Here is a 24853-nt window from a genome sequence, read left to right as displayed (position 1 = left end):
CCCTCGATTGAAGAGAAGAACAGAGTTGTTGAGATGCAAGTTTATCCACCTGCTTAAGAGCATCTCCAACAGCTTCCCCAAAATTTTCTCCAAAATGGAGAAACAAAAGTCATATTCTCCAAATTATTTTTGCTCCAACTCCAACAGCTTCCCCATTTTAAAAAATCGCATTTATTACAATAATAAAGCTCTCCCCAAAAATTTGGAGAATGCTGTAGATTTGGGGAAGGCGCCCTATTTTTTCTCCTCCTTCCCTATTTTGGGGAATGGGATGGGGAATCTGTTGGACCAAAAAAAAGCTCTATATTCCCCAAAATTGAGTATTTCAAGAAGATGGAGAAGCTGTTGGAGATGCTCTTACTCAGTTACTCGTAACGGAAATGGGTGTCACCGGCACAAAAACCAGCGACGCTAACGGCTAACGCCGTCAACCTCTCGTCTCCCCCATTCCAGCACCTTCCTGGGCCCCACCCAGAGATCAACATACGTGGCATTCTCTCTTCCACCCACGCGTCCTCTACGAAAGGGCCCCAGCTACGCCCCCGCACGAAGCGGCCCTCCGCCGAAAACCCAAATCACAGGAGACCTCCCGCATAGAAATCCGAAGGTGAGACCTTCAGTTTCCTCTATTTAACGGCGATGCTTAATGGTCGCATACAAACTCCTATGCGTAGCCCTATAACAGGCAAGGTGCGTGCTTCCTTTTTGCATGACCCTCGCCCCACGAGGACAGACATCCAATGAAAACTCGCCACGTGCACACTCACCTCTCTATAAATACGACCCCCGGGGCGCGTACTCGGAGCCCATCAAAAAGCTCTATATTCTCCAAATTTGAGTATTTCAAGAAGATGGGGAAGCTGTTGGAGATGCTCTAAGACTTTTTTCTTCCTTTCACTGTTTTGGAGGAGGTACTGTCTGGGAGAATGTCAATGTCTTGCAGTACAATTAATAAAAAGGGGATCCTTTCTTGTAAATTGCTAAAGTAAAATAGTGTCATGCTGATGCTATGGACCTTGCTTCTTCTTTGTGTTTAGTAGTATACTTATAACACTTTCACTCTAAAGTACCAATTTGTCTATTTCCCCCTCTAAACTACGTGCATATATTCAATGTTATGAGCTCATGTCTAAATAATTAACAAATTAATGACATGATAGTGTTTTTTTAATTTCTTCATGACTTTTTTATCGATTTGTCTCCTTTTTCCCCAATAAAAAAACAATGCTGACTATTTCCTCCAATACCTTTTATCATTTATTTCTTTTTGTAATTAAAAAATAGTTTTTGAATTGCAGAAAATACAATAAATGCAAAAAAAAAAAAAAAGAGAAAAGAAACGAAACTCACACGTCATCAATCTGCTAGATATTTGATATTGGGCTAAGAAAATAACCACATTAGCTATATACACTTAGTTTATCAGGGAAAATAGACAAAATGGTACTTTAGAGTGTCGGAATTTTGTTAACTTGTCATGTTGAACTTGCTTTGAAAAGTAATTCATGTTTTTAGATACTACACAATGCTAACAAATTGTACGGATAGGAAACTTTTCTCCAGTAAAAATACTTCAAGGCGGTTCCCTTGAAAAAACTGTTAATAGTTCATTATAGTTTTCGTGAAATTTACCATACTATTAACTTCGTTACCAACTCTCGGTCTCCAGCAATCTATCTTTTATACCAAAACTAACCTCACAAATGATGACCAAAACCATGGGTCATTAAGCATGGGTCACGGTAAAAAGAGAAAAATCCTAGACAAAGGCCACCAATTGGCCACACCCAAAATCCAATCCATATATGAAATTTTCTCATTACCACATGAAGAGCCAGCCTCAACCCCTCCCTCCTTTCTCCTCCCAAAAACACAGGGAACCAAATCCTCCCATCTCTTCTCAATGGCTTGCTCCTCTATTTCAAACCACATTCATCCCTTTATTCAATTCCAATCTAGAAATCCTAAGAGCTCACCACCTCGCTCCCTGCCGATCATTGCAAGATCGTCGCAGTCCCAAATCTATGGCCTCAAGCTCCCAACAACACTAGTCAATTATTCACCTCTTTGTGTTCCTCCAAAGAGTCTCATTTGTGCCAAGGTATTCAATCTTTCTTCTTTGAAGCACTTGGATAAGTTTTCAAAAGAGTGATTTTGGTCAGCTTTGAATTATATGCTACAATAGTCTATCCACTAGGCTAAGAAATATAACGTAATTGTGGTGTCGCAATTCTGAGCGTAACTCTTACAATGGATGTTTAGATTTCCTGAAAGTAAACTGTCACGTTACGCAAAGGATGGAGAATGGCGATATACTTTGATAACCTGAAGTTTAAATTCGCCCAAAAGATTTCCCCAAGTTCTTAAGACATGACCTGTACCGTTAGCTTATGGAGATAGTGTTCGATGACAATATCCCCATCAGTTTTGCATTTTGGCTATGAATATTGTTAATAGGTGTTGTTTTTCTTATTTCGAAAAGAGAAGAAATAGGCTAATGCTTTTAATTTTCAGCTGGTTTTAGGGTTAAATAGCTGTAAGGCGAAGGAGGAGGATTGGAGAGGAATTTCTTTTTTTATTCTAGGGGTATAAAGGCGAAATATTATCATGTGACGTGTCTTGAGCATGGTTCTGAACGATGATGTAACAGAAGGTATTAAAGTTAAAAGCGGGTGAAACTTTGAGGTACATCTTTTTGAGCAAGTTTAAACCTGAAGGCGTCAAAGTTAAAAAACTGGTGGAACTTTAGGACATTAAAATGCAATTAACCCTTATGTTAATGAAGTCAAGCTCTTCAAAGAGAGGTTGGTTTTGCCTACAAATCTGACGATATGACTTTCATCGATCTCAATATCGTGTTGCTTTGTTCTTGAAATGGAACTTGGATTGGTCTTGCTTTGTTTTAGGTGTCGAAAGGTGGCGTGCCTCCTTCCTTCACATTGAAAGACCAAGACGGAAAGAATGTGAGCCTCTCCAAATTTAAAGGCAAGCCAGTTGTGGTTTATTTCTATCCTGCTGATGAGACCCCTGGGTGCACCAAACAGGTCAGCGTCTGGTTTGGTTCGAGTTAGTGAACACTTCTAGAGATTCTTAATCAAGAACCAACTAGACATAATCTTTTTCACACAGCACTAAGAAGACAAAATGGGAACTATATTGAGTACATAAATCATTTTAACCAACTTTTGAATGAATTAGGCATGTGCCTTCAGGGATTCCTACGAAAAGTTCAAGAAGGCAGGAGCCGAGGTGGTAGGAATAAGCGGGGATGACTCTTCTTCCCACAAGGTATCTAATCATTTACTTACATCTTTACTTTGCAAGCTTGGCTACATACATAGGGGAAAGGGTATCCAACGACCCTATTGAACGGTTAGCTTTTACTCTATTAGACAAATTTATCCTATCTACTAAATGTAACTTCTGTACTGTTTTTGGACAAGGGTGGGTAAAAAGTGTTTTAAAAAAAAAAGTAGTGTAGACTTAATTATCTATCCGTCAACGCCAATTTAAGAGAATTTCCAAATAGTTCAAAGCAGTTTTGTACAAGTGATTTACACCTCTTCTCTTTTCTTTTTCTTTTCTTTTTTTCCTTTTTTTTTTGGGGGGTGGGGTGGGGGTGGGGGGTGGGGTGTGGTTGTAGGGGGGTGAGTTGTGAAATTGTTCCTAAGCTAGGGTAGGCAACACGTATTGTATAGTTGCTCGCCCTAATGTTATCAGAATCAATGGGTTTTTTTTTTCACAGGCATTTGCAAAGAAGTACAGACTGCCATACACCTTGCTAAGTGATGAGGGAAACAAGGTCAGAAAAGAGTGGGGGGTTCCATCTGATCTTTTCGGTACGCTACCAGGGAGACAAACGTACGTACTGGATAAGAAAGGGGTGGTCCAATTGGTCTACAACAACCAATTCCAACCAGAGAAGCATGTGGACGAGACCTTGAAGCTCCTACAGAGCCTCTGAGGCCCCCTATTTGTTTGTTCTATTGTTGTTATTTGTAATCTTTTCAGCTGATTCTAAGTTTAATTACGAGTGACATGACTGGACGAATGAAAATGTATGTGGCATCTATATTTCTGATTTGATTACAGTACATGACACATTTAAGTAAGTTAGGAGGAGAATCTAGAAGGCAAACCACAAAGAAAACCCTGAGAATGTTGCATTGCAAGAGAATTAACAGCAAGAAAAACTAGTGCCATCATGGAATGTCAAGTAAGCACGCCCAAACTTATGGAGAGGGAAAAAAAAGAAGCAGATACACAAAATGGTAAATGAATCTAAGTTCAATTATTGAATGCTATGACTGCATGACTGGAAAACTACGTATTGAGTGTCATGACTTGATTATAGAACATGAAATATTCAAGTAAATTAAGAGGAGTATCTAAATGACAAACCTAGTAATCTCCGAGAAGGCTGCAATGCAAGAGTTACAGCCAAAAAAACAAGTGCCTGCATCGAACGTTAACCAAATAAACCCAAAATAATGCACGGAATTTTTACTAAAAGTGCTGGCTGCCAGCTTCATTCATGTATCCAATCTGCTAATCCTGTGAAAAGCAAAAGAAAAGTAACAGATGCCCAAATTGAAAAATAAGAATACAACCAAAAATCTGTACTGAGAGAAAGCAAACTTTTCAGCAATGATAGCTATATCACCAATAATTATTGCAAGAGCAAAACCCATCTTCGAAATGATGGAATCGGATTCTATCCCTCACTATGATCCTCCGACCATAAATCTTTGAAGCAAGCTTTATAGACTCGTGGCAATCTGCACAAATCCTCAAGTTCTTCACAATCTGCAGAGAAACCCCAGGGTTTGTACTAATTAATCCAAAAGAAAGCGCAATCTTCTCACTATGGTGCAACACTGCACTCTCCTTCTCTTCTTCATCAATATTAACCAGCACACCTCGGGTATCTGGTACATAACCTTCTGATCTTAGTTTATCAGCCATTTCCTCTAACATCGATTTAATCTCTGTTGCTCTCGGGTGCGTATCATCTTCAACAACAAACTCATGAACTATTCCATCAACTGTAATCCAACTACATCCAGGATCCTTACGAATGTCAAGTTCCTTCATCTTTAGCCTCACATTGGCAACAGCCTCCCAGTCACCCATAGAGGCATAGAGGTTAGATAAAAGAACATAGCATCCGCTATCATAAGGAGCCAATTCGACAAGTTTGTTTGCTGCCCATGCTCCTAGTTCAGAATTCTCATGGAGCATGCACGCTGAGAGCAAAGCTTTATATATTACATCATCAGGCTTCACGGGCATTTTCTTGACAATCTCCACGGCCTCTTCAATACGTCCTGCTCGGCCTAACATATCAACCAAACATCCATAATGCTCAAGCCTTGGTCTTAAACCATAACCTTTCACCATAATATCAAAGTAATTTCGGCCTTCACAAACAAAGCCAGCATGACTACATGCATTCAAGATGCCAATGAAGGTTACATCACTAGGAGAAACGCTTGCTTGCTCCATTGCTTTGAAGTATTTGAGTGCTTGTCTAGCTTGACCATGCATCGCTAGACCGCTGATCAACGCATTCCAAGTGATAGGACTTCCCTTTGGCAATCCCTCAAAGACTTGGATTGCCTTCTCGATGTTCCCACATTTTGAATACATATCAACTAATGCCGAGCCTAGAATATCATCTACTACAATCCCGCTTCTCTCAGCATATAGATGAACCCATTTCCCCAATTCAAGGGCTCCAATCCTTGAAATGGCTGGAAGAACACTAACCAGGGTCACATAATTAGGCTTCATCCCCTCAACTTGCATGCGATGAAAGATGTCTATAGCTTCCTTAAACAATCCAATCTCTACCAAGTTAGATATCATCCCATTCCAAGAAACCACGGTTCTATTACTCATTGTCTCAAAAACTTCTCTTGCTTCTCTAATCATCCGAAGCCTGAAATACCCATCAATGAGAATGTTATTCAGCACAATACCCGCTTCATTACCTGATAAAAATGAGCTCTTTCTGACCAAACTTTGTGCGTCATCCATCAACCCACAAACTGAATACATACGAACTAAATTGGTAAAAACAAACCCATCATGGGCAATTCCCAATTTTACAATGAGGCAATGAATTTGCCTCCCATGCTCATATCCTTTAATCCGAGCACAAGCCTTAAGAATCGAGGGGAAAGTGTAGCGATTGGGTTGGAGGGGTTCATAGTGTAGAAGTTGGAGGAAAATTTGTAAGGCTTCCAAAGGGTTGTCATCAGATTCGGAGAATGCTCGAATGAGAGTGTTGTAAGAGAAGAGGTTTGGTTCCGGCATTTGATCGAACAGTTTACGGGCATATTGAAGATCTGGGGGGTTAGACAGAGCAGAGATTCTTAAAGCCTCAGCAGCTGTTAATGGGTTATGGATTTGCCCAGTTTTGATTGCTAGAGAGTGGAGTTGGCGTAAATCTTTTAGGGTTTTGGTGGACTTTAGATTGAGGAGTAGAGAAGAAGGAGAGTGTGAAGAGGGAACTAGGCATGGAACAGAGCTGGAGAGCATTAGAGAAGTTTGAAATAAGCCGCGAGGCGGTAAGCAACGGCTAGAAATAAAGCAGAGCTTAGTCCATTAAAATTTCAAAGTAACGTTAAATGTATTATATATATGGGAGGCGCTACAGGCACACATCAGATTAGACACATCACCAACCACACTCCCTCTCTAGCTACAGTGTAGTGGCCCCATATGTGATTTTTTTTTTAAAAATCACATGTGGGGCCGCTGGGTTTTTTGCACGTGCAATGCACGTGGTTAGATATCATGATTAATTATTTTTGGCTTATTTTCTAACTAAAATTTGTTCATCAGTTCCACTTTATTAGTTTGTGCTTACTTTTTTCTGTAAACTTTAACATTGCGATTCTTTATTTTCTTTGATGTTTGTTTAAATAAGTTATAGCTAATCTAAAATTTCATGTTGATATTTGAATTTATAGAAAACAAATATAATCTGAAGCTAATTTGAATTTTCATATTATTTGGACTGAAATAAACCCAAGCTTTACTTGAGAAAGTACAGTGCTGCAAAAGTAAAAAATAAAATAGTGTTATACAAGAAAGGTGAATATTTAAAACCAATAAGACAAGATGATTGATTAAAAGTATACTAAAATGATAGAACATAGAATATAAAATTTATTCTTAATCATTAATATACTTCATAAAAATTATAAACTAAATATTAATGCTACCTCTAGTATATTTATATGATAAAAGTATCCACATAAACATAAAAAAAATACTAAAAAAAGTTTATAAAATTCTCTTCTAAAGATTCCTAATTTCATTCAAAACAATTAAACTATTCTATAAAACATTCAGAAAAAATTATCTTTTATTCATTCTATTTTAATTTTTAATTAAGCTAAGATTAATCATTCTTCACATTTATCCTTTTCCTGGGTAATTCTAGAATAGTGTCTTCATCATCTACATCGATTGTGACATCATGCTGAAGTTATATTATTTGCACTGTTATCTTTTATCTTCTCATTTAACTTCACAAAGAAGTCTAATGAATTTCTAATGTTCGACACAAACTTCTTGAAATACAGACTTAATTTATTTATTTTTCCTATTTCAATGAGAATAAATTTTAATTTTATATGTATATAATTATTTGTGTTCCTAATTTATTACTTAAATAAGATTAGAAGCTATTTCTTTTTCCTCTACAATGAATTTTTCTAATGTGCATCTAATAAGAGTTTCTATTATATCAATAATGTTACCATTGCTCTATCCCTGTCATTTTCCACAAAGATCTGAACTAAATGCCTGCATTTTTTATTAACAATTTGCCTTATATTATAGTATTAATATTTAATTTCTTTAGTATTTGAAGAACAAAGTATGAAATTTATGAATACTTACTAATTTTTCTTGTATCTTCTATGGAGAATTCTTTTTTGATTGAGATAAAGTTATTAAATTATTCTTTAATGAAACTCAGTTGGTGCTTTATTTATTTATTTCTGTCACTTTCTCATTAGCAATGGAAATAACTTGATTCTTTTGAATGATATATTTGAACATTTTGATAATTTCTCCATATGTAACTCCTTGCATTGTTATACCCTATAAATATTATTAACATTGGAGATTAATGTTTCTAAATTATAATCAATCGATGCTAAGCTATTATATTATAGTCTTTTATCATTTTTATGGATTTAAACATCTATTAATTAATATTACTAATGTATTTTTGCTGCTCCAACTTATTAGTAAAATTACATACAGTTACTTTTAATTATATAGTTACAATAATTTTAAAGCTATATATATTTTTAAAATTTTTATTTCTTGACCGATTATTTTTAGTCAATTCTTACTTTTGTTTACAAGCATCAACTTAGATTACTTTTAGAGCCTGAAAAGGGATAGTAAACCCTAATTGTAGATTAATTTTTGAAAAACTCAAATATCAACGATCTACTAATAATTTCCAGATTTAATATGTACTTATTATAAATTTTGAAATTTTAGAGTTTTTTGTGATTTTAAATTGTAAAGAAGTTTTTTGTTATAATTTTTGTAACTTTAAGGTTACTTTTGATAAAATTTTTAGGTGCATGAAGATAATCTCTTGAATTCTCTTTTGTTGTTTGTAAATTTTAAAATTTTATAATTTTATGATGGTTTTTTATAATTTGAAATTTTAAGTGTGTTTCTATAATTTATGAGATATTGAGGGTGTTAATTAAAAATTTTAAATTCTTCAGAGGCTGCTATTAACTTTTTTAGTTTTATGTTTGTTGTTCTAAGTTTGAAATGTTAAAAAAAATTTAGGTGCATCATGGTAATCCCTTAAATTCATTTATGTTGTTTCAAAGTTTTGAAATTTTAGAATTTTAGGGTGCTTATTTGTAATTTAAACTTTTGAGGGTGTTTCTATAGTTTTTGAGACATTCAAGAGTTAACTGCAAATTTTAATTTTTCATAGATAGTTGTTGATTATAGATAGTTGTTGATTTCTTGATTAATGTTTGTTGTTTTAAGTTTTGAAACGTTAGGATGTTTTTATATAATTTTAAACTTTTCAGGGTATTTTGTGCAATTTTAAAACTTTTTAGATTTTTTTAATAATATTTCATGTATTATATAGTATTAGATACATAAAATTTCTTTATCTTAACAAACTAATACCGTAAAGTTGGTTTATATATTTTATTAATATTTTTTAAATTGTTGAGGTATAGCTAGTTCACGTAGGTTTAGGATATAATATAATTATAATTAGGATAGATTAAGATATTAATAAAATATTAAAATAGTGAAGGGTAATATTGACCATGAAAAGATTTTTCCGAACTTGTGCTTTTAAAGGGAGTATGATATATATAATGAAAGCATCATTAGATTGCTTCTAAAATTATTTCCTTAAAAGTAGAAGCAGTTTCAATAAGCAAGTCAAAAATAAATTATTAGATGCTTCTTGAAAAAATAAGCCGAATCACCCTTAAAAACAACAATACTAAACGGGAAATAACTATAAAATTTTGACACTAATAGCAGTTTCAATGATTTTCTTATCCGCCTTCTTTAAAAAATTGTTTCCTTCTTTTTCAATTTCTTATTTTCCTAATAAACCCAAATGTTTATCTCCAATTAATTTGAAACCAACCTACATTAAAAAAAAGTTCCGATATTAGTCCTTAAATCTTTCATATTTGTAAATTAATCCCTAAAATCATTTAATTTTCTATAGGGTCCTATAATTCTTAAGCGACATAAAATTTAATCCCTCAAAATCATTAAAATTACTATTAGGTTCCTTGATTCTTAACATATTTTAAAATTACTCCCTTTATTCAAGGGTAAAAGAACATCTAAAGAGATTATTTTTAAAAAGATTACAAGAATTAGAAAACTTAATAATATTTTTCAATAATTTGAGGGGATGATTTCAAAATAACTTTAAAATTTGGGGATCTAATAGAAAGTTCAATCATTTGATGGACTTAATAGCAATGAAAGATTTACGGGACTAATAGTGAAAAGCCCTTAAAAATTTTCTTGAAAAACTCGATGCATTATTTTAGGGAGAGTTTTTCAATACTTGTACTAGATTACAATTTTCATGAATGCCTGAATGTAGGAGGAGCTTTGCATATCATTTGTTAACAAAATGCGCCAATTGATATATTGCAAATAAGAAATTTATAAAAAATCATCCAAAAAGTGTACAAGAGAGAAACACACTGATTCACATAAAAATTTATAGAAAAATAGCATAATAGACCAAAGTTTAATGACAAAACACATGAATAGAAGAGAAAACACGTCGAAAAACACACATAAAAGATAAAATATTAGTGTAAACTAAATAAATAGTAAAAACATTTATACTAGTTCACTGGACAAATTCAAAGTGAATATTGAACAATTAATAAGACTTGAACTATCTCAACCATAGATACTAAGGACCAAAGTGTCACCCTACCACCTCAATGCTATAGGATTTAGGAGAAAATAATGATATTGTTTGGCAGACGATTCACACCATCTCTAAATATAAAATATAATAAGTACAGGATGGATACCCTTTGAGATATGTACAAACGCAAATCCACGAGCACCGATCTTTGACTATCTTTTAATGAATACGCTCAATTTTTTATGGATTTTAAAAGAGTGTGGATCTTTGATCAACTTTTAATGAATACACCCTTATTGTTTAATTAATATTTTGAATAAATACACTTTTGTACATATAAAGATAAAGATTTGTATAATAGTCAAGTCAAGAATGAGCTCAAAAACACTTGATATAATCAAAAATATCTATAAATAAAAAATAAGACTCTCTACCACTATTTCACATCACAATATAATAAATATAAAAATAGGTGTGTGAAATTACTGCATCAAATATCACGTAAACAACATGTTATGTAATCATCATTTAGTCATTATGTGCAGCAAATAAATATGTGTAGATTGAAAACCATATGTGAACCTGTGTGACATAATCAAGCCTATATACCAAAAAGTTAATATTATTTGAATCAGTCTTGTAAAAGCATATACATAGACAAGTCAATTTTTTTTAAAGAAAACAAAAAGAAAGAAAGAAAAACTTTTGTTTTGTTTTGTATATATAAAAAGAAAAAAAGAAAAAAATCCTTAAAAGAAAATAAAAACAAAAAACAAAAAAATCTAAAAATATGTGCATACAACAGGAAAGTGAGCATGCAAATTTATGGAATTTACCCAGCAAACTATCTATCAACCAGAATGCGGATAATAAGTTAGTGTAGACCAAGTATCTCAAGCATCACAAAAGAATATATATGTCCAGAATAAAAAGAAAAAAATATGACCTCTAACTATTGAAAGCACCATACTACATCCCGGATGCTAAGGGTGGTTTAGGCTACACTGAAATATAAGTCAAACTTGAGGAAGAGGTTGGAGAGAATAAATTTAGGCTTAAGATATCCTTAGTTCAAGATACCAGAATACATCCTCCCAAAAAGAAACTCCACCATCTTGTTATAGCTCTTAGAACCTACTACAATGCTTGTAGAATAATCAAACACGTCTCTGCTATCTATAGGAGGGTTTGTAAGATTTAAGACCTTCTAAATGTAGGTCACACTAATCTTGATCTTATTTCCTCTTACTCTAGAAATAGCAACATTAGACTCAAACACTCCATTAAAATGCATCTAGAGCTCCCTCACAAGGGTGACATTTGCTCTCTCACCCCCTTTATCCATCATAGAGCTTAATCTGGCTCTATTCAGTATCCCACAGTATTGACCTACTCCTCCAGTTTTTGTATATCGATTCATCTCTCTCATAGATAAAAAGAAGCTTCTTGTACTTCTCTTGTACGGGTCTCGAGGAAGGTGGATCACCTCGGGTACATTTTCCCCTGACATTCTCTACAACAACAAATAATAGTGATTTAGTATAGAGAATACATATATACAATGGTTAGAATAAAAAAGAATCAAAAAATCATGATATCGGATAAAAAAGTAAAAATTCTGCTCTCTAACCATCAATGGCTAGTAGGCACCATCGATGGTATTCATCGACCACTGATGGTTGTTGAAGAAAACCATGATCTCAAACCAAAACTTGTCCAATATTCATGCAATAATCTCAAATAATTCAACTCCAAACATCAATTCTAACCATATACTATTGATATTCAACATGATCTACCATAAATTTCTCATAAAACCCTAGAAGAAGATCAAAAATAGAGATTAGGATTTTGAAATTTCCCTTGATGACGATTCAAACAAGATTAGATCACAAAACAATGATGATAAACTCCTAAAACTCATAATATCTCAACACTAATCTAAAAAATCAAAGGGAAGGTTTTGAGAGAGGAAAATAAAAAATGGTAAAAGGTAAAACAAAACTGCAACCCTCTTTTTACTGCCCATTGATGGTTCACCATCGATAGTCGGGTTCGATCATCAATGATAAGCCCCAAAAAAGTTTTAAGATAAAAAGTAAAGGAAAAGAAAAAATATAAAAAGAAAAGATAAAAGGGAAAAAATATGATACAACTAGGTAAAGAAAGAATACCTGAAAAATAAACTTATCCATATAAGGAGACAATAAAAATAATATTAAAAACCTGTACCTCCTTATCTTTTTCTTAGACCAAGAATTAGATATCAATCTAGCATTCTTTCGAACAACTCCCTAGTGTTGCCTCAAGCATCGGTCTTCTTAATAAGGGGAAAATATGATATAGCTGGGTAAAGAAAGAATATCTGAAAAATAAAGTTACCTATATAAGGAGACAATAAAAATAATATTAAAAACCTATATCTCCTTATCTTTTTCTTAGACCAAGATATGGATATTTATCTAGCACTCATTTGATCAACGGACAAATTTTCAAAACCAACCTATTTTTGAATCTTAATCTCAAAAAAAGACCTGTTTGAAACTTAATTTTAAAAACCGACCCAGTGGCTGAAACTTGGTCGATTTTTTGAAAACAAAGTTCTCAAACTTCACGAGAGTTGAAGTCCCGTGAAGTTTTTTACGTAACAAAACTTCACGGGACTTCAACTCCCATGAAGTTTGAGAATTTTTTTTTTAAAAAACCGACCCAGTTTCAGCCCAACTGGGTTGGTTTTTAAAATTAAGTTTAAAACAGGTCAGTTTTTAGGATTTTTTGGGAAAGAAGTCTGTTTTGAAATTTTGTCCTTTGATCAACTCCTAGGTGTTGCCTCAATCATCAGTCTTCCTGCAGCCCTACAGAAAAGCAGATAGATGTGTCCTAGGTATCCGCATAGATTCACATTAGTTAGAAATCATACCTTTAGGTACCCAAATCTGCTTAATAATCTTTTCTCTATATTGCTTGTGATAATTCATTAAAATATATCACATTCTATCACACAAGGTATGCATAATGGATGATGCATTAGAATCAGTTGCCAAAAGAGTTAAATTATTTCCCTCTACAAATGAAGGCTAAAACTTTTTACGTTTTGCTCAATATAACCAAGTCCAGTTTTAGCTTTAGCAAATCGTTGATTGGAAAGAACGTGTTTTAGCCTTTAAACCCAATAAAAAAGGCTAAATAGCACTTAAATACCTTATAGTTTCACTCCTTAGCATTTATATATCCTTATTTCGTAGTATTTATATACCCTTAGTTAGTCAAAATTTGCAAGATAATACTCTATATTTTACAAACATAAAAATTTTCATCCAAATGTTTTTATATAATATTCATATATTAATTTTAGAGCTTTTTAACCATTTATATTGACTAAATTATTATTAAACCTACCCAATTTCTAATTCAAATGTATCATAAACATATTTCAAAAATAAAATTTAAAAATATTTAATAATACATTCGACAAACTTATTATAAATAAACTTATAAGATTAACATATAAATATATATGAGAACTTTTGAATAAAAAATTTTATTTTTTGCAAAACAAAGGGTACTAGCGTGCTAATTTTAGCCAATTCAGGGTATATAAATGCTATGAAATACAACTGAGGGTCTACAAATGCTAAGAGAGTGAAACTATAAGGTATTTAAATGCTATTTAGCAATAAAAAATTTCACGATATTTTTTAAATTAATGTTTTTGGTCTTTAGTTGTTCATTTTTAAAAATTATAGTAGTGCTTATTAGGACTCATGTTTATGAGCCTACTTTCTAATCTAGTTTTAATGATTAATAAACAATTTTTAATCTTGTTTCTAGTATTTGTGTTTTCTCCAATATGTATCCAGGTTGGTTGGATTTGCGCTTTAACGACGATATTTTGGAGGATTGGTGATATTAGAATAAAGCCAATGAAATTCAAGTCAAATGTTCAAGATCGAGCTTCAAGCACATCAGCTTGGATATATAAGTTTAGGTGTTTATACTTTGTGTGTTTATAACTTAAGCTCAAGTCATACACGAACATATCTTTATTGATTTATCGTATCACTTGGGTATATAATGAGTTTTTGGATTACAGACTACATAATACTATGTTTACATCTTTTCTAAAGTCTATCAATCTATTAGAAAGAATCTCAAAACTCGTTTGAAAGAATTTCATCAAAATCATGATTTTTAATGAGTTCGTATTTTGAACATTTTGCAAAATAGTAAGTTTTTACAAATGGGAAATGCTATTTTAAAAATTTCTTCTTTAACATGTTTATTTTCATATATACAAATATTTTCCCAAGTTTTAATAATTTTGGAGTTGATTTGTTATTTTTAATTGATTTTACAAAATTAGTTTTTTTCAGGAGAATATGTGTTGAGCACGTTTATCAGTCGGCCGATGTATGAAACCAGTTGACTGACTAGTTGGATTTTCTAGCATCCGAGTTTCAGGCTAAATCAGTCGACCGATTACATGTAATCAGTCGATTGATTTTGTTCATCAGTCGACCCACGGTGTGCTGATTTTTCAGAACTCAGCCAACGGCTAGTTCATCAGTCGACTGATGGTTATTTTTTACTGTAACGGCTAGTTTTGATAGATTTTCTTTGAGAAGTTATTAATACCCCTAAATGCTTATTTTTTTTAAGTTACAAGTTTTTCAAGGTCTTCGTCAGTTTTGTTTAAGCCATTTTTGGCTCCATGTTTGAAAGAGATTAAGTGTTTGTTTGTTTTCAAAAAGAGTTTACAAGAGGAGGAGATCGATTTTGGTTTTGAGCATTCATCTTCAAACCTCTATCTCTCTTGTTTGGAGAAGTTTTCTAAACTCAATTTCTAGCTAATCTACATTTTGATCATCATATAAATAAGCTAGATTTATTTTGAGTTTGATTTTATTATAATCATTGTTTACGCACACCTACTTGAGCTTTAGTATTTCACATTAAGTATATTTGGATTGTGCAAGTAATTCATTGAGTGAGCTTAAAATTCATTCTCATCTTGTTTAGAGAACAAATCATTTATTTGCTCTTATTGTGAAACATGTTGTAATACATAATGATACTTAGAGGAGTGGTGGGGAGAGACCAGTGTCAATTCCAAGAGAAGTGACTTGGCTGTAAAAGCCTAGAGAGAGATAGTAATTCTAAGCTCTTGAGGAATGTGACACGGGTAGGCCAACACTTAGAGGAGTGTATTGTGAGATTGACAACATGTGATTGTAAAAGTTTTTGGTGAGCTTTGAAAATTGAGATTGTGTAGTTATTTGTGTTGTGATTAGTGTAGAATCTCCTCGAGGTAAGGAGCGTAGACGTAGATCGTGGGTTGACCGAACTCCGTGATCATTTCGTTTGTGTTTGCGATTATCTCGGCGCACTATTATCTTTATTATATATTGTGCATGTTTATATCGCCTATTGTGTTATATTATTTATCCTTGCATATATCTCATTACACATCATATTGCTAGGATATTAGTTAATAAGTTTTTAATTTGGCATTGAAATCAGATTAGATTAGCAATTACCCTATTCATCCCCCTCTAGGGTACTTTCAGTGCTTTTAGTATCAAACTTTAATTGTTCAAAAGACATCACACGATAATTCCTTTACCTTAACAACCAATTTTTCATTCCCATTGATTTATCATCTAGTTGCTTAGATAAACAAAAATTTTAATCTTGAAAAACATGACATTGTGTACAATCAATTGTGGTGATGTACAAGATGAATTATGTGAATCCTGATTTAGAGAAAGGGACTCAACTTTCTCACTTATGATTTTCTTTTCTTTCCTCAAATTTACATTCACTCTTTTTATCACTTCATACTTTTCAACAATTTTCTCAAATTTTATTAGCATTTCTTTGAACTCGTAATATAACTCATCACATGAAGGATATGCCTCGTTCTCTAAACTCTCACTTTCAGATTTACATGTTTCACCAAGTTATGAATCCTAAGTTGTACTGTTACTCCCCATAAGACACACATTCTCTTTCTTCTCATCCTCACTTGAGCCAATTTCTGATTCTTCATCACTCATCATGTTCTATGATCTTTTGTCCTTCATCTTTTTTGCCTTTCTTATTCAATGGAAATTTATTTTATAATGACTTGGTTTTCTGCAATTATAATAAATAGGTTCAATTTCAGTTTCGCTAGATGAATATTTATTTATCTTATTCATATATTAAGTTCATCTATTTTGTAGGTTTTTTTGTCATTCTTCGTTCTGAGAAATGATTTGAACCATTTTATAATTAGTCCAACTTGACCATTTTTATCTTTAGAAATTCAGCTTGACTCTCTTTTCTTCGTGGATTATGATTTCTCCTATTTTTTACTTTGAGGGCTAACGCCTTCTTATTCAAGTTATCTTATGAATTATCTTCTCTCTTTTAGACACACTTTATAAGTAAGAAGATTTCCTATAAGATTCTCAAGAGTTTATTTAGAAAATTTTTACAATTCTTCAATAGCGTTACCTTTTAATCCTAATTCCTAGAAAGAGAACGAAGAATTTTTTGTCACAAGCTCCTTGTTATTGTGCTCCTTTCCCAAAGCTTTTTGATTTGCTTACAATATTTGTCGAGTGAACATATGTTGAATACTCTTCAATGTCTTCATTTTGAAATTCTCATACTTATTCACCAGCATTGTAAGTTTCGTCTTTTCACCTATGAAGTTCCCTTGTGTATAACATCTAAAGTTTTTCAACTTTCTTGCGTAGTAGAACAATTTGACACACGGTTAAATTCTTCCAATTGTTAAAGAATAATAAAGAGTATTCATAGCTTTTGCATTTAAAGGGTAACTCTCATACAAACTTTGCAATATATGTAGTTTTTCCTATCAGAAAGCGAGGGTCGGTTAATTGTGTATCCCTCAAGAAAAGCTGTTGCAACATTCAAACAAGGTATCTCTACCCTAGGTTGTAAATCCTAAAATTAGGTAACGAAGCTTTGATACCACTTGTTGATTTGAGATGCAAGTTTAGAAGGAGGGTGAATATGGTTGCTATTGTTTTCGCTAAAAACATAAAATATGCAATGGGATAGATAAAATAAAAGTGATTAACGATAAATAACCACAAATAATAACCAATCAAGAGCACACAAGATTTTATAGTGGTTCGGATAACAATCATGCGTCCACTCTTCCTTCTCATGAAGAGAATTTCTTACTATGCCAAGAGTTTTACTGAATCACAAACTCAATTCAGTAAGCTTGCAAGACCACACCATAGAATCTAACTGAAACTAATCGTTTAACCTAACTCTTTACCATGAATGACACATACCTCTAGCTAGTCCCAACCCTCAATTCCAACTGGCTTGAGTACATCGTAAAAATAAGTTTGAAACAAAACTAAATAACCATAAGTACGCTCAGAAAATAAGAAAGATCTTACAGGTATCTTGATAAACAAACCATCCTTCAATGAATCTAAGCATAGCACGATGAAAAATGGTGTAGATAACGAATGAATCTAGAGATATTATGGACAACGAGAGAGAGTTTGTTAAGGCTCCAAGGTTCAAAACCTTCAATGTAATCTCTTCTCAAATCAACTCTTCTCAAACCAAAACCCTAAAACTCTCTCTTCTCTCTATCTCTTTCAATGTCTCCCAATAGGTAAGGAAAGAGACATGCCAAACATGGTAGAGTTCTAGAATCAAAGAAACGATGAATGGCTGAGATTGAAACTTAAAATCTACAATTAGCAGACTTGACCATCGACGGTTGCTCTCGACCATTAATGGTGTTGGGGCCTCATCAATGGGTTTCTACATACCATCAATAATCTAAAAACCTCTCTCTAGAAAATCATCAATTTGTTCATATAGCCATCGAGGAGCTCACCTAGCTACCATCAATGAGTACTATTGACCATTAATGGTGAGGTGGCTGAAATTAGCTTTTGAGTTGATTGTCATGTCGTTTCATGTGTATACTTCTTATACCTGTATTCACATGTTCTATATCATCTCAAATAATTATTATCCCAATTAAGAGTTTGTTATTACTCAGATAAGAGATATAATACAGAATATGTCCTAGCAAAGATACAACCAACAAAATTTCATGAACACTCATTTCATGTATCATACATTTCAAATGATTTCATTGATAAATTCCATATCAAAATACTATATGTTTAGTACAAAGGAGAGTAGAATGAGATTTCTGCAGAAGCAAAATAATTTTACTATTTAAATCAGATTTTTTTGACAATAATGAAATATTTCCACGTTAAACATTTATTTGTTATTCCCTTGTCAATTTCAGGTACAACTGATGCAGTGAATAGATAAGAAATTGGAGGTTACCAATATCCAGATCAACAAAAGAAAACTATTTATGAGTTTATCAAAAAAAATTTGATTTGCTTATCAAGTATCATTAGGTAACAACATTGTTGGCCTAAAGATATTCAACCCCAGGTTTCTTTTCAGCATCTATTCCTCTGGAGCATTGGGTGGGACATTCTATCTTGGAGAAAATGAAAAAAAAATAATAACAACAACTATTTAGCTAGTCGTATTCACAAAACAAAACATTTCAAAATTTTGATTTTTGTTTAATTTGTAAAGAAATGGAATAAAAAGTTAAGTAAAAGTAGACATTGATACTTACAAATAAGTTTTCTTATTACCTCTTAGTCTCTCACCATACAAAAGAATTTTGCGAGTAACGACGATAACATCTACAAAGGCAATAAATGTGAATCCCTCTCTCTTGTAAACAATAGTCTTCTCAAAGTAGAAGGAAAACTTCTCCCTCTGAATGGCAATTCTAGCGTACGACATCTCTTCCCTACTGTCACACGCCTAGTGGATTTTCACCTTGTTTCTCTTGATTCTCGTGTTTTATTTGTTCTTTTGTATTCTTCTCTTCTTCCTTCATCTTTTCGATGAGTTTTTTTCTGGTATTTTTGCTCGATTGATTCCTCACGATCCAGCTACTTCAAAAACATTAGATTCCAGATATTTGGAAAATGTTATCAACGATAACCAATTGGGGAATAATGGTATTCATCTCAAATTCATACCTCAATAGTTCATTGATCCTAATTGCAATCTATCTGATGAGGGTGAATGCAGCTTGGGGGTTGAGGAATGGAGCTCAGATTTTGTAGGCTGCGTCTTTTGTTTCAAAGCCACACACTCATCAAATTAAGGATACATCAACAAGCACTTGGAGCGAGGCCAACAAAGTAGAAACCCTAGCTATGAGTTCAGGTATATGTTAGGGTACACGTCAACAAGAACGTCTTAAATGGGGATGCAAAACACACTCAAACGATCTTAGAATCACAGAATAAAACCAACAAACACAAATTCAATCACAGTACTTAACGTGATTCACTTTTACGGAGCTACTCCATGGTACAACGACAACATCCAATTCCTTTATATTCCTTTCGAGGTTACAAAAAAAAGATAAAAAGAACACCCTCTCTTGATTAAGATATTCTTTAAGAATTCTCACAAACTCTCTCTCAAGATCTCTCAATAATATTACTTATATATGTATCTTTCTCTTTCTCTTTCTCTCTCTCTCTCTGCTACTGAGATACTTTACAAATCAAACTTGGAGGGGGGAGGGTATTTATAAGTTTTCTAAGAATTCTCACAAACTCTCTCTCAAGATCTCTCAATAATATTACTTATATATGTATCTTTCTCTTTCTCTTTCTCTCTCTCTCTCTGCTACTGAGATACTTTACAAATCAAACTTGGAGGGGGGAGGGTATTTATAAGTTTTCTCATGTGGGTAGGTGAACACTATTTGGGGGTAGGTGAACATTATAGCAAGGGGTAGGTGAGAAGGCTATCCACACAGCCTTAACGTTCTCAACAATCTCCCACATGAAGAGTCTTCTCAACGAACTCTATTTATTGGTTGCATCATCTGGATATATTGTATCTTTGTCGTTTTGCACGACCCTCAACATTCTTAACGAAGGCCATATGCGGCTGTACACAGCCTTACCTTCTCGAGCGTAACTAGATTGGTTAGCATATCGGCTGGATTATACATCGTATCAATATTTACAAGCTTGAACTCGTTCTTGTTTTGACATCTCCATATGGCATGATGCTTCACGTTAATATGCTTGGTCCGAGCATGGAATGTGTCATTCTCTAACAAGTGAATGGCACTTTGAGTGCCACAGTGGATGAAGTATTTCTCAAAACTTACCCTAAACTTGAGAAGAAAAGCTTTTAACCAGCAACTCATTTGCTGCCTCTACTGCAGATACGTACTCGGCTTCGGTTGTTGACATAGAAATAATATCCTGTAACTTGGATCTCCAACTTATCGCTCCACCACCCAAGATGAAGATGTAACCACTCGTTCTCCTTCTTGAGTCTATGTCCCCGGTGTAGTCTGTATCACAAAATCCCTCTAACTGTAAATCCTCCCTGCTATACTCAAAACAATGGTCGGACGAGCATCTCAAGTAGCATAGAAGCCACTTGACCGCACCCCAGTAGTGCGTCTCTGGATTGCTCATGAAGCGGCTCATAACGCCCACTCCTTGTGCAATATCTGGCCTCGTGCACACCATCACATACATCAAACTCCCGACGGTAGATACGTATGATATGTTGGCCATGAACTCATGCTCTTCAGCAGACTCTAGTGCTTGGGTCTTCGATAGCTTGAAATGTCTTGCAAACGGCGAGCTCACCGATTTAGCTTTCTCCGTGTCAAACTTTTCAATAATCTTCTCAATATAAGCCTTATGAGACAACCTTAGCGTACATGCTGATCTTTCTCTGAGGATCCTCATCCTAAGAATCTGGTTTGTTGGATCCAGATCATTCATCTCGAAGCACTTGGAGAGACGCCCCTTGAGTTCCTCAATGCGGGCAAAGTCGTGCCTTACAATCAACATGTCATCAACATAAATTAAGAGTATCACATAGAATTCGCCATACCTCTTGATGAAGCAGCAGTGGTCTGTGTCGCATTTGAGAAAACCATTCTCCTTCATAAAGTTCTCGAACTTCATGTACCACTATCGCGGAGCTTGCTTCAGGCCATACAAGCTCTTGCGCAGGCGACACATGAGGCCCTCCCTGCCTCGTTCCTCAAAGCCTGCTGGTTGATGTATATGAATCTCTTCCTCCAAATCTCCATGAAGGAATACCGTCTTCATATCTATCTGCTCTAGATAGAGATCTCGAACTGCCACAATGCTCAACACAGTCTGGATCGTGGTCAACTTGATGACGAGAGCAAAAATGTCAGAATAGTTTATTCCTGCTTTCTTCTCATAGCCCTTCACTACAAGCCTCGCATTGTAGCGTCTCCGTCCATCAGCTTCATCCTTGTCCTAGTAAATCCACTAATTTTGAAGAACCTTTCATCCTCTTGGAAGCTTTACGAGCTCCCAAGTCTCATTCTTCATCAATGATTTCATTTCTTCCTCTATGGCAGACTCTCACTCGCCCCGAGCTTTGTCGATCTACTGTACCTTCTCATAGCTCTCTGGCTCATCGCTGTCAGTCAGGAGAAGATAATTCATGATGGAAATGTACCTCTCTGTCACCCTCAGATTTCTTGGAGCTTTGTGAACTATGATCGATAGCTCTGCTGGATCCTACTGCTGTGCATCCAGTACGTTCTCTTGATCTCCGCCTTCTATACTGACTGGTATCTCACTGTCGTCCTCATTGTTAGCAATATCTAGAAAAAGAGGGGGATAGCTGACTCCCACTCACCTCTTTGGTCTTATACATAGCATCCTCATAGAACACGACATCACGACTACGCACCACCTTGCGCACATTGTGATCCCAAAAATGATACTCATACTCATCTCCTCTATAGCCAATGAAAGAGAGCTTCTTTGACTTTGGATGAAGCTTTGATCGGTCTGTAGGGTTGGTCATGACATAGGCGTCACAACCAATTACTCATAAATGTTCTAGCTTTAGTTTCTTTCCGGTCCAAGCCTCTTCAGGTATCTCATAACTGAGAGCCGCGAATTGCCCACGATTGATCAAGTATGCAGCTATATTCACAGCATCGGCCTAAAAACTCTTGGGCAATCCGGAGTGGATCCTCATACTTCTGGCGTGCTCCAAGATAGTAAGATTCATACGTCCTGCCACTCCGTTGTGCTGAGGTGTGCCTAGAACTGTCTTCAGTCTCCTAATCCTATGGGATGACCAGAAGTTCTCGAACTCCTAGCTACAATACTCACCTCCATTATCAGCCTTTAGACACTTCAGCTTATTGCCTATTTCGTTCTCCGTACAGGCAAGCCACTTCTTGAAGATGATGAAAACATCTGACTTGTGCTTCAAGAAGAACACCCACAGTTTTCTAGTAGCATCATCAATGAAAGATACAAAGTAAAGAGAGTTACCAACAGATGAGACTTGCGTAGGTCCCCACACGTCGGTGTGCACCAATTCTAATTTCTGCAGTTTTGGAACCGACTGGTCTTGTTGAAGCCCACCTTCTTCTGTTTGCCTAGGATACAGTCCTCACAGAAAGTTAGATCGATCTTACTCAGACCAAAAAACTCTCTCTTGCGGCCATAATCTGCATCTCCTTCTCTCTCATGTGGCCAAGTCACCGATGCTAAGTCATGTAGTCAGCGGATGATGATGATGCTTATCCTGCGACAAGAAAATGGTCGATCTTCTCATTAGAGATGTAGAGAGACCCCTCGCGTTTGTCGTGTGCTACCACCAAGGCACCCTTGGACACCTTCCAGCTTCCCTGCTTGAAGGATACTTTGTAACCAGAGTCAGTCAATTGTCCGACTGATATAAGATTCTGTCTAAGATCTAGTACATGCCGAACATTGTTCAGCGTCAAGGTGGTCCCGCCCTCCATCTTAAGGGTATAATTTCCCTTTCTAGAGACCTTGTAAGGTTGATTATCGTCAAGATAGACTGTTCCCAAGTCCTTCTTCACAAACGATGAACGCAGCTTTTGTTGTGATATTGCATGGAAAGATACGTCAAAGTCGATGACCCACGCATCACTCTTGTCTTCAAGAGATAGGAGAAGCACATCCAAATCTGTCTCGTGCATAAGATTGGCTTCACCGTTATCCTGATCATCTCTTGCTGATGCTGAAACAGAAGCTCTGCAGTCCGGTGCAAAGTGACCATTCTTTCCGCATCTGAAGCACTTCCCTTCACCGTAACCATTCGGGTCTGGCCCTCTAGACTTCCCTCTAGACTTTGATCAGCCTCATCGTCCCCTACCCTTCTTCTACGCACGCCCTTGTGCCTCGACATGCGGAGCATTCCCACTGCTAGAGGCCTCAGCTCCTGAGACTTTGTGACAAGATTCTTCATCCAGAATTGTCCCAATCACCGTGTCGAGCTTGATCTTATCATTACCATTGGCGTTGCTCACTGCCATCATCATATTCTTCCATGAATCCAGTAGACAAGAAAGTAGCAGAAGAGATTGGATCTCATTGTCGAACTTGAGATCCACTGCAGCAAGCTGTTGCACCACAGCCTAAAATTTGTTCAAGAAGTCCGCTACCGAGCTCCTTGCTGCATCTTTAGATTGAATAGCTTCTTTATCAGGTACACTTTATTTGAGGCAGACGACTTCTCATATAGCACCTCCAAGGCCTCCGTCAACTCCTTGGTGGTGGTCGCATGTGAGACGTTGTAAGTCACATGCTGGTAAAGGTTGAACCTGATAGTGACAAGTGCTTTACGATCGAGCACCTTTCACTTATCGTTGTCCATCTTCTCAGGTTTCCCCACCTCTCATTGGAGGGGTAGGAAGAGATCCTTCTAGTATAAATAGTATTCTATCTGCATCCTCTAATACCTGAAATTTTAGCCGCCAAATTTCTCAATCCGAAGCTGTTTACGGTGAAAGTTGATGTCTTCATTGCTATCGAATCTATTACAACTTTAGTCGTTACAATAAACTCGAATAAAATAAAAAGTTGATCTTTTTATAAGATCTTCTTACACAATGAAAATAAAAAGTTTACAACTTTATCAAACAAACGCAGAGATCATTTATCGGTCTTCTGCTTGCGTGGGATCTTTGCCTGTGTCGGGGTTTATCCGTGGACCACCGTCGATCAGATCTGATTGCTAAAAAATTAGGCAGAGCTTCGTCTATCTGCGAAGGGATTGAGAAACTGTAGCTCTTATCTCGGTGAAGCGAAATAATCACTCTTCTTAAGATTACCGCAACGGGATAATCCTAAGGAACGAATCGGGCTGCAGATCTAACTCATCCTCCTCTCTGAAATCTATGCGCTTTAAGTCTTCAATCCGACAGGGCTTCGCCGAGGCACGAGAATTCCAGATCTGAAAAAATGAGGACCCGGGGCTGTATTTATAGGCTCCAGTGGGTTTCGGGTGGTTAAAACCACTTAAAATGCCACTTCTGCGTTGGAGACACCCCAGGGT

At 35.2% G+C, this 24853-nt stretch overlaps 2 protein-coding genes across 2 annotated transcripts; one reads left to right on the top strand and one right to left on the bottom strand.

The window, feature by feature from the left end:
• LOC109822385 (peroxiredoxin Q, chloroplastic) lies at positions 1816 to 4112 on the top strand. Its single transcript, XM_020388578.1, has 4 exons — positions 1816 to 2101; positions 2907 to 3044; positions 3199 to 3288; positions 3746 to 4112. The coding sequence occupies exons 1-4, from the start codon at positions 1904 to 1906 to the stop codon at positions 3962 to 3964; spliced, it is 645 nt and encodes a 214-aa protein (XP_020244167.1). The 5' UTR covers positions 1816 to 1903; the 3' UTR covers positions 3965 to 4112.
• On the bottom strand, positions 4570 to 6641 carry LOC109822753 (pentatricopeptide repeat-containing protein At5g48910-like). Its single transcript, XM_020389001.1, has one exon. The coding sequence runs from the start codon at positions 6541 to 6543 to the stop codon at positions 4660 to 4662; it is 1884 nt and encodes a 627-aa protein (XP_020244590.1). The 5' UTR covers positions 6544 to 6641; the 3' UTR covers positions 4570 to 4659.

The sequence above is a fragment of the Asparagus officinalis genome, chromosome 8 (genome assembly GCF_001876935.1).
Source record: "Asparagus officinalis chromosome 8, Aspof.V1, whole genome shotgun sequence".
In the NCBI taxonomy this organism is placed as follows: domain Eukaryota; kingdom Viridiplantae; phylum Streptophyta; class Magnoliopsida; order Asparagales; family Asparagaceae; genus Asparagus; species Asparagus officinalis.
The sequence above is the reverse complement of the archived record's forward strand: the minus strand, read 5'-3'. Positions and strand labels throughout refer to the sequence as shown.

What these genes read in the sequence shown, in the direction of transcription:
- LOC109822385 (XM_020388578.1), top strand. Translation starts at nt 1,904, where the DNA reads ATGGCTTGCTCCTCTATTTCAAACCACATTCATCCCTTTATTCAATTC. An exon ending in AGAGTCTCATTTGTGCCAAG is followed by an intron (nt 2,102 to 2,906) that starts GTATTCAATCTT and finishes GCTTTGTTTTAG; the next exon opens with GTGTCGAAAGGTGGCGTGCC. An exon ending in CCCCTGGGTGCACCAAACAG is followed by an intron (nt 3,045 to 3,198) that starts GTCAGCGTCTGG and finishes TGAATGAATTAG; the next exon opens with GCATGTGCCTTCAGGGATTC.
- LOC109822753 (XM_020389001.1), bottom strand. Translation starts at nt 6,543, where the DNA reads ATGCTCTCCAGCTCTGTTCCATGCCTAGTTCCCTCTTCACACTCTCCT.